Here is a 10,809-nt window from a genome sequence, read left to right as displayed (position 1 = left end):
TTCTCTTCCTGTTAAATAGAAAGAAATGTGACATGATTGTGTACAACAGGCTACCCTTTTCTACAAAACCAAACCTGAGCTTCTGCAATAATAACAGGAACTTTTCTGAGACTGCTTTACTAACTGAAAAACGAATCCACCAAATCAGTTCAGTTTGTTTATAGGATTATAATCAAATAGTTAATTTCCCAAGCCTTTATCTGACTTAAACATGAGAAAGCATAGTTCACTGGAACTTTAGTAGCTTCTAAAAGGCAGCATCACAGAAAAGGCAGACACCATGGTCTTCACTATACATGTGATGAATACTACATGTGTGCATGCAAAAAGACTGTGTAGTTAAGACCCAGGATTAAACCTCTAGTGATATATTTACCTGTTGGTCAACTGTTGTTCAAGACAACTTCCAAAGGCAGCAAGGATTTAAAAACAGTAATAATGAATTGCTGGATGCTATAGGCTATTAGACTTTGAAAATAGACTTTGAGAAATGATGCCCAAATTTATAAACTAGAGAGGATAACACTAAATGTAGAAAACCATAAGTATCACAGTGTGAGATTTTTTTTCCCATATGTTAATGCTGAAAACCCTAAATGAAACAAGTTTAAGATTCAATTGCAAACTGAAGACAAGTGCACCTGACTTAATGACTAGAACTGCCAACTGCTTCTTGGTTAACATTCAGCAGCCAGTGAATTCAGGTCAGTGGTAGAATATCCTGAATTCTAGTCTTCATATGGAAAGGAGTGGGAATGCCTTGGGGAACATAGGGCTACTTGACAGTATGCGAAAAGCCTGTCTGTGACCTTACGGGTACGAAGAGTAACTGAGAATCTGAAATAGGTAAGTGCCACAGGGAAATTTTTCATTATTTTAAAGTAAGGCTTGATTTTAAAAAACTATGTCTAAGTGTTTGATGCATTTATATTGAGGCAGAGGATATTTAGGGATAAATTTCAAATATATCTTAATAATTCTATTAAAATATTTATAATTTCAGCACATTTTTTCTCTTTTGTATCAGGAAAACAGGGAGATTTTCTTCTATGCAATAAAACATCCATTACAGATTAATGTCATATAAAGATAGCACATGGAATATTAATATTATCAAATGAAAGAAAAAGCTTACAAAAGAGAGTGAATGTTAAATATAACTACAAGGATTTTTAAAGACAGGCAATAATCTAGTACCTTCCTGTGCACATAAAAAGCATTTAAATGTAAATTTAAATATTTAGATTTACCATATAGTCCCACATTGTTGCTCCTCCAAATGTAGACAACATAAAGACGATCACTAAAGCTACCTGGATCTCAGTTACATCCACCCTGCAGAGGAGGAACAAAGAGCAGTGAGTGTTTGTAAACGAAGTGCTTGAACCTGAATGTGAGTTGTCACATGAATGACACAGATGTAGTTAAACCACACAGACCTGGCTGGTTTTTAACCTTTATGCCTTTATACCTCTCACTGAATTCTGTATCAGCTGACTGTGCTGGGTGGAAAAGAACAACATTGGTCCTCACACAGGTGAAGATCAGTATAGGCAGAGAAAAATTACTGTACAAAATGTACAGATTGCAAGAAGTTACTCAAATTACAGAAACAAGACTTTTTTGAGTTTTTTCTTAATTCACTTATATTCCAATCACAGCCCCTTTCTTCCTCTCTTTCCAGTCCCACGCTTACAAGCCCCTCCCCCACTGTCCCCTCCCATTCTCTTTAGAGGGGACACCAAGGTACCTTGGTGTACCATCCAGACATTTATTTTCTACTTGATGCATGTGTGTAGTTTAAATTTCTCAAAAGAATTATGTGCTATTCTCTAAAAATATCACAAAACACTCATAATAATACATAAGTAATTATATGCCTTGAGGCAAATTGTTTATTGTTGTTGTTGATTATTATTATTGGTATATATGGTATGTGAGTGCGGGTTCATGTGGAGGTCACAGGATGACCTTAGGTGTTAGGCTTCACTTTGTATCTTGTTTGAAAATAGTGTCTTGAGCCGGGCGTGGTGGCACATGCCTTTAATCCCAGCACTTGGGAGGCAGAGGCAGGCAGATTTCTGAATTTGAGGCCAGCCTGGTATACAGAGTGAGTTCCAGGATAGCCAGGGCTACACAGAGAAACCCTATCTCGAAAAAACAAAACAAACAAAAAAAGTGACTTTGTCATTTGCTGCGCACATGCCAGGCTGGTCAACCTGCACATTTCCGTGGACTCTTCTATCTTCACCTCCCATCTTGTCATAGAAGCACTGTGATTAAAGATATCGGCTGCTACACCTAGCTTTATGTGGGACCTGGGGACCTGAACTCAGACCCCGTGACTATACAGCAAGCACTTTACCCACTGAGCCACTTCCCTAGCCCCAAGTCAAATACTTATTCTTTCTTTTCTTCTTCCTCCTCCTCTTCCTCCTCCTCTTCCTCTTCTTGGTGATCAGTGTTCACTTTTTTATTAAACTTTTAATATACTTATTTAGTGAGTATATGAGTGTGTATACATGTGTGTGTGCTTGTATATGTGTGCCATGGAGATCAGAAAACAAACGGAGCAGGTTGTTTCTGTCTACCATGTATGCCCCAGGAGTCAAACCCAGGTCATTGGGCTTGGCAGCAAACACCTTCACCCACTGAACCATCTTTACTGTCGTATGTATGTATGTATGTATGTATGTATGTATGTATGTATGTATATATCTTCCTACCTGTATGGGTGTTTTGCCTTCATGTATGCAATATGCACCATATGTTTGTCTGGTACCCACAATGGCCAGAAGAGGGTGTCACAGCCCTTGGAACTAGAATTACAAATGGTCGTGAATTGCCAACTGGGTGCTAGAAACCAAACCTAAGTCCTTTGTAAGAGCAGCCAGTGCTCTTAATTGCTGAATCATCTCTCTAGACTCACCTAAGGCAATTTCCTGAACATTTAAGTTAATTTTATGAATGAGGTAGAGAGAATTTATCAGCTTTCCTTATTAAGTTACCGACGCCATAACTCTTTGGTTCCTACAGATGTTTTGTTGCTTCATGTATAGACATGTTTAAATTTCTCTCAAAGGCAGTAATAAAGTAACATGAGTCCCCCTAGCTTATGCTCCTCAGAAACTGTAAAACTCTTCTGTTCTGATCTAGAAGTTGGTGCACTGAAAAATCCATCTACACCGACAATCTCTTTCTCTCTTCATATGTGCCATTAAATTTACTATAGTCTAGCATTGGTCCCATTATTCAATTGAAATTGTTTAAACAAATGGTTTCTTTTTCAGTGCTAGGGACTAAATCCAGGTTCTTATACATGATAGGCAAGTGTTCTACCACTGAGCAACATTCCCAAATGACTTTCAATTACTCAATGGTTCAATATCTGTGATTATCTTGCATAACCTGCTTATAATGTTTAAGATGAGAGTCACTCTCCTTTTTGAACTACTTTGCTAGATTCTGATTCTATGTCCTACCGTGACTTTTTATCTTGCTAGGTGTCTATTAAGAGATTGGTAGAGATTGGTTCTCATGTTTTGATTCAGTTGGGAATCTGCATGTCCAAATGCTAAATAAAGGTCCTTGTCCCCCACTGGTTTTTGATCGATCAGTAAAGATGTCAATGGCCAATGGCTGGGCAAAGGGAGAAGGGGTGAAGAGAGATGAAGTGGCATGGGCTAGGACATAGGGGGAGGAGAAGGTGAAATTACCATGAAGCAGTGGGATATGGATAGATGTAGGAGCTGTAGGAGATAAAGCCAACCAGTCATGTGAGATTTCAGATAAGTGGCCACTGGACACTTCCCCAATTGGGCCCAGGGTAGCCAGCAGAGGATTAGAAGTGCCAGCCATTGAGCTAAATGTCATATTAAAACTAAGCTAATGTGTGTATGTATTTGAAGATCCAAAGATTTCCTGGGCAATGGCTGGAAGCAGGACCCACAGAAAGCATAAAGCGGAGTAGCAAAGACCTCATACTACAGCTATCTTCCCACTATCTTACCAGGCTTCCTTCTAGAACTTGGATCCTCAACTCTGGGTTGTAACCCACATAACTGAGTATGGGGGCTGCTGAAAGAATCAGCAAAAGTATAAAGTTTCTGAAAACATTACAACAAATAATTCACAGTCAACTCGTGAGGACTCTAGAGTATCTGCTGTGCTCACCCAGGCTTCCTCACGTGACTCCCCTAAAGCCTTTGTTCTGAACACAAAACATGCACACACGGCAGTACACATGCCAGGTGGTGCCAACCAACACTGCCTGAAATGCCTTGGTTCAGAGTTAAGACTGTTGGACATTATAAATTGCATTGCTTTTATTACTCATACAAAGTTTTCTGCTTGTAGAGAAGCATGTAGTTTAACTATGAAAAACAGACAATAGTTTGCTCTAATCATTCCTTAGTATGTAAGTATCAAATCAATTGTATTAGAATGTATGACTTAAAACATTTGAGTTTGAGATGCCGACTTGAGTTTCTCAATAGGGCATTAGATGAAGCTTGATTTAGGACTATGAAAGAATTTTCTGTTGTCTTAGTCAATGTTCTATTGCTGTGAAGAGACACCATGCTTTGGCAACTCTTATCAAAGAAAACATTCCATTGGAGCTGATTTAAAGTTCAGAGCTTTAGTCCAGTATCATCATGGCAGGAAGCATGGCGGCACACAGCAGACATGGTGCTGGAGAGGGAGCTGAGAGTTTTACATTTGGATTAGCAGATAACAGCAAGAGAAAGAGAGACACTGGGCCTGGCTTGAGCTTTTGAAACCCCAAAACTCAGCCCCAGTGACACACTTCCAAAAACACCCTCACCTCCTCCAACAAGGCCACAGCTCTTGACTCCATCAAACAGTGGCACTCCCAAATGACTGACCATTCTACTATAAGAGCAAATGGAGGATATTCTTATTCAAACCACCACACTAGTTATTTGTATAATAGCCCTAAACATACTTCTGATGATTTGTACTATATATTTATATGAAATCAGCATTGATAGTTATAAAAGCAAACAAATGGTTGGTTCTGAAAATGTTGAAGATGCTCTATGTCCTTCAATATCAAACAATCAGGATTTATTCTTTAGGAAAAAATAAATAAGCACATCTAACTCATTAGAATGCAAATCTGCTTTTATCTTTATTGCTTTACTTTATGTATGGGTGTTTTGCCAGCGTATATGCCTGTGTGCCACCTGCATGCCTGGTACCCATAGAAGGAGAAAGATGTTAGATCCCTGGAATTGGAGTGACAGAGAGCTATGAAGAGCCATGGAACCCAGGTCAGAGACCTGTCTAATCCCATTGCTTTCATTTTTAATAAAACATGCATATTTGTGTATTTGTTTTAAAATAAGATTAATTATGATTGTTATCAGTAAATGTTTTTATCAATTTTATAAACTCACATACCATATTACATATAGTCATTTCTCAAAAATAGCTGAAGCAGTACCATGCTCCTAAAATACTGGTTCCAGAATTTCACCTGCAACTTCAAATCCTCTCAACAATTTTATTTCTCCTTAAGATAAAATCTTTCTTCTTACACACTAAATCCATATCTCCAATCTACATATTTTCACCTGAATTTCAAATTTTTCTGTCTACCTACTTTTACATCTTTGCTTTGATACCTGTCTTTAAATATGAGAGGAATAATAATTTCTTAACAAATATAGTAAAGGTAGGGGTTAGGTTTTTTAAAGATATGGAAGAAAACTTCTTGACTGAGTTATTTTGGGCACAGTTAAAGGAATAAAGTGGACTTACTCTTAACACAAATAAAACTGTGAATAATGACATCCAGTATTTGCAACACCAATGGCAAGCAAACACAAATTTCCAGCCTATCTGAGAAATGGTCAAAGTAAACACACGTATGTTATGTATACTTTACAGAAGAGAAAGAAGAGGAGTGTTAACATCTGCTAAAAACTTGTATGTTAGACGAGCTATAAATTAGTTGGAGGTGTTTTTGTTTTGGATTTTTTCTTTGGTGAGAGGTGGGAATTAAAATGATTTCTCAGTGCCTGACAATCCTAGAACAGTTGATTACCTCCAAGTAAATACTCTTAACTATGACACTTACAACTCAATACCTGTGTTACAGTATTTCAGTAACAGTCATAGAATTATCTGTGTCCTACCCACAACGGCATGGGTTGTACCTAGTGACTAGAAGCAGCAGAAGTGGGTAGTTATCAAGGAATGACCTTTCTTTTTTTTTTTTTTTTTTTTTTTTTTTTTTTTTTTAAAGATTTATTTATTTATTATATGCAAGTACACTGTAGCTGTCTTCAGACACTCCAGAAGAGGGAGTCAGATCTTGTTATGGATGGTTGTGAGCCACCATGTGGTTGCTGGGATTTGAACTCTGGACCTTCGGAAGAGCAGTCGGGTGCTCTTACCCACTGAGCCATCTCACCAGCCCGGAATGACCTTTCTTTAGATGAAAGTAAAGAGCATATATGAGAAATGAGCTTCACCGTAAGGTTTTAATGAAATTTACATTAAACTTTGTCCTCTCTCATGTCATTTAAAGGCATATTAAGTACAGGGGTGTGCATATATAAATACATACAAATCCTCAACAGACAACACAGCATCTGTTTATGTACTGGCAAAAAGCTGTCTAAGGAGGAGGCACCCAACGCATATGTACCAAGCAGTGTGTCGCTCTAGCATCTATAGGGTGTTCTCATGTTAGTTCACCTGTTTTCCATAGGTGAGTCTTTGGATCATCTTTTGTTGGTATCTATTGTCAAGGGGGTCTCTCTTTTAGGGTATATGATAATTTGACCAAAAAAAAATCATTTTTAGTCAGGTATAGTGGCACATGCCTTTAATTCCAGCTAAGTGCAACAGAGGCAATATATCTGAGTGTGAGGCCAGCCTTGTCTACATAGTGAATTTTATGCCAGTCAGGGCTACATATATAATACTATCAAAGGATTTTTTTTGGTTTTTTATTTAAATTTCTTCAACAACAACAAAAAATTCCTTACATTGTTTTATGAGCCCAATAGTGTTTAGGTACTGTATATCCCTTTTTTAATTGCTTGGTACAATAAATAAAAACTATTTTATTTTCTTCTGTCCCAACTATTCTTAATTGAACTAATATGTCTGAGCAGACTGGAAGAAAAAAAATATTGTCAAATAATATAATTATAGAGGTTAGAAGAAAATACTATTGTCAAATAATGTAGCTATGACATGCGGGAAGCCAAAACAGTTGTAGGTTTGGCACTTGTGGCTATTCTGATAAATCACAAGAAGTTTAATTAATGAACACTGCTTTGACTTCATAATATGAGCAGATGCCATTATAGAGTATAAAAATGAATTTGGTTGCATCGTAAAATGTATAACTTAAGAAACATACTTACTTTCCAAATCTTAACACTCCTGAGACATAAGTCTGCCAATGAGCACAATAAAACATGAACATCCCAACGAAAGAGCAGAAAAACAACCAGTCAGGGTGTGTTCCTAGGCGAACAGCAATTGAAGCGCCGATGGCCATAAATACTGAAAAACCAAGTTCAGGAACAGTTAGGAAATAAAGCCAAGTATTGAGTTAACCTGTTTAGAAATACGGTTTTAAAGGACTTAAATCCTGGCATTAAAACACAATACACTTTAAAAAATGGTGAATTCTTTTTATAATGCAAAATTCAACTTTTGTTTGTTTGTTTATACAGATTTACAGATGGGTGGACAACTTAGTGAGATCCAGGGTCAAAACAAAAACGTGAAAGAACCTGGTAGATCTCAGTGGTAGACCAGTTGCCTAGCAGGCAGAGTGATCAAGTTTCAACTGTCTCAAAACAAACAGTAAAATCCACTCAGCCATGGGGTGGTCAGACTGCTTGAGTGAGGAAGGTGTGTTTCTGAGATCTGGAGAGTTCATTTTATAGGCAGACTTTATGGAGGGGACAGTTGTTCCTGAGTTAAAATGCCCAAGAAGGAGGGGAGTCTAGGAATGGACTGTGATTTTCATCTTTCCTGTCTTTATCTGTACTTTTCAAGATGTGGCATGGCATCAGATTCATGACAGAAACAGGCAATTTTGCAAGACTCCTGATAATAGAGATAGAATTATGCTTAAGCAAAGGGTAGTTAGGGGTCATCTTGGTCCTAGCCAGGTTCAGCATGTAGCTCTGTGGTTGTAGCAGCCACTCTGAGGATACCTTGCAGTTGCCTTTAAACTCTTTGCCTAGACAACCCAGCTCATTACCCATCAAGGAAGTTTGCCTTTTTAACCTTAAGAAGTTGAAGAGGGACAAAGATCCACTCTCTATAGCTACTCTGACTGACACTGTACTATTGCCCCTGTATACTAAGAAGGACGCAGATTTTAGCTGTCTGACTGAAGGGGCGTTGGAGGCATTGCATGCCGGAGTGAGCTGGGAAGCTCTCAAGCTCATTTTAGCACAAAAGGAATTTTTGAATATACTTTTAAAACATGCTGGGCAAAACTGCTCCCAAATATCTATCTCTGCAAGACACTGACAACGCAAAATAGCTCCAATTAGTCACGGAGAAGCCAGGGAGGAAAAGCAGAACTTCATTAATTTACCTGTGGAAAGAGAGTCACAACCATGATCAAATAGTTCCCCTAAAGGAGAGCAAGAGTTTGTCCTTCTGGCTTGTTTCCCATCAATGGCATCCAGTGACTGGTAGATAAAGAGTCCCAGGGCACATACAAGGTATGTCCAGTATGGTGCCTACAAAGAAATATGATCGACAAGAATAAGTGACAAGCTGGCTTCTGTATGAAAACATAAGGTTAAGTGCTGGGCAGCTTCAGAGTCTGCTCTAGATTCCAAGCCCATGGCGTCTCTAATATTCCTGTACTTATAAATGACACTTGTATTTGAACTGAAAATGTCCATTTTTCTGGAAGTCTTTGCCATAAAACTTTCAAGGCAAGCAGCAGACCTGTCTGTGTCTGCTCATGATTGAGATCGGAGACTGGATTTACTCTCTCACCATGGCAAACAACCTGAGATCTGAGAGAAGAAAACAGAGGCAAATCCCTTGGCTGCTCCAGCTAACTGTCATTTCCAGAATGGGGACATAAATGGAGCCCTTAATCTGTATTGAGAAAATGGAGGAAGCCAGAACCTGTGCAGCAGAGAAGTGGGGAGGCATCTGTATTGAGGGGAGCTTGCGTTGTAAAAGGCTGCCTCTGAGTCTCTGGCTAAGAACTGACCAGTGCCTGGACAAGACAAGACTATTAACCAAGGCCAGGGAAAGAAGTCCCAGGAAGTGGAGGTCAAACACTTCTCAGATCTCACCCAGAGCTGGGGAGAAGGCGTGTTCCCATCAGGCATAGCAGAAAGAGCTGGTGATGCCTGAACACTGAATACTTCTTACAAGTGTACTACCCTGGGGCCATCAAAATTAGCCCTGGAGCAGGGACTTTCTAGACAGCTCTAACAAAACCTAAAAGACAGACTTTAAAACAGCAATTCTCAACCTGTAGTTAAGACCTCCTTAGGAGTCAAATGACCCTTTCACAGGGGTCACTTAAGACAGATATTTACAGTATGATTCATAACAGTAGCAAAATTACAGTTATGGGATAGCAAGGAAAATAACTTTATGGTTAGAGGTCAGCACAATATGATGAACTATACTGAAGGGTTGCAGCATTAGAAAGGTTGATGACCACTGGTTTAGAGGATCCAATTAATTCTCCACAACTTAACTGCAACCACCATAGAGCACACTGAGGGGGCCAAAATCCAAAATCCAAATCCACAAGGGACCCACTCAAAAATTAGCAGTCATACAAAGCAGCAGAATGGGACACAGAGGAGTAAACTCAATCAGTACAACGATATTCAAGAATGTAAGAAATAAGAGGAACAGCAGACCAGAGGTTAAGGACATGATTACACATTCACGCCGTGTTTTTAATAAGATAGAGAAAAATTACAAAAGGGAAAATGGAAGGAAAGACAGAGAAACTCTAGAAGTGCAAAGTGTAGAATCTGCTTTGCAAACCACCCTTGTGTGATTATTTTACATTAGACACTATGTGAGGAAAGATCAGTGAGCTGCCAGGCAGACTAAGTGAAAGCTATCCAAAACACTGCACAGGTAGGAGACTAGAAGTACTCGGACTTGGCACAGACCTGCCCCTAGGAGAACAGAAAAGCACATACATGTGTGTGCTTCAGAAAGAAGAGGGATAGGCGGGTCATAAACATGGCGAGAAACAATGACTGAAATATCTCTTCATCTTATGAACTTAAAACTAACCAAGGCAGCACTCAGGATGCTAAGACAGGAGAGGAGGGTCATGGGTTCAAGGTTCGTCGAAAGCTCTAGGCTAGCCTAGAGCTATTGCAAGATCCTATTTCATTCTCCTGTACGTGCCCATGCACACACATACATGTGCCCACACTCCACCAAGGCAAATAATAATAATAATAATAATAATAATAATAATAATAATAATAGGAGGAGGAAGAAGAGGAGGAAGAACCACCATAACACTGTGACCAAAGCATGTGAAAACCTAAAGAAAAAGACACATTCTGTACATTCCATACGGCGGCACATAGACACTACAGAGGAAGAGACCTGTGGCTATGGTGTACTTGTCAGTTTTCAGTGTACAGCAGGGTTATGTTGGCCAGTGGTTTTGGAGGTTTCTGTCCACAGTAGCTTGGTTCCATTGTTTCTAGTCTTGGGGGTGGGGGGAGCACTGCCAGTAGGGAGCTCGTGGTAGACCAAAGCAGCTGACCACGGATCCAGTAGAAGGAGGAGGAGGAGGAGGAG

General features: G+C 39.2%; 1 protein-coding gene across 1 annotated transcript in view; it reads right to left on the bottom strand.

Annotated features, from left to right (window-relative positions):
• Nucleotides 1-373: 373 nt before the first annotated feature.
• Chpt1 (choline phosphotransferase 1) overlaps nt 374-10,809 on the bottom strand; it is an 18,644-nt gene continuing 8,208 nt past the window's right edge. Inside the window, exons 2-5 of the mRNA XM_029542319.1 lie at nt 8,597-8,744; nt 7,404-7,545; nt 1,251-1,335; nt 374-403 (exon numbers count right to left, since the gene is read on the bottom strand). Coding sequence (XP_029398179.1) covers nt 395-403; nt 1,251-1,335; nt 7,404-7,545; nt 8,597-8,744 — 384 coding nt within the window. The 3' untranslated portion in view covers nt 374-394. The remainder of the gene's footprint in view (nt 404-1,250; nt 1,336-7,403; nt 7,546-8,596; nt 8,745-10,809) is intronic.

This window comes from Mus pahari, chromosome 9, assembly GCF_900095145.1.
Source record: "Mus pahari chromosome 9, PAHARI_EIJ_v1.1, whole genome shotgun sequence".
Lineage (NCBI taxonomy): Eukaryota > Metazoa > Chordata > Mammalia > Rodentia > Muridae > Mus > Mus pahari.
Note: the sequence above shows the minus strand (reverse complement) of the source record. Positions and strands in the feature narration are given on the sequence as shown.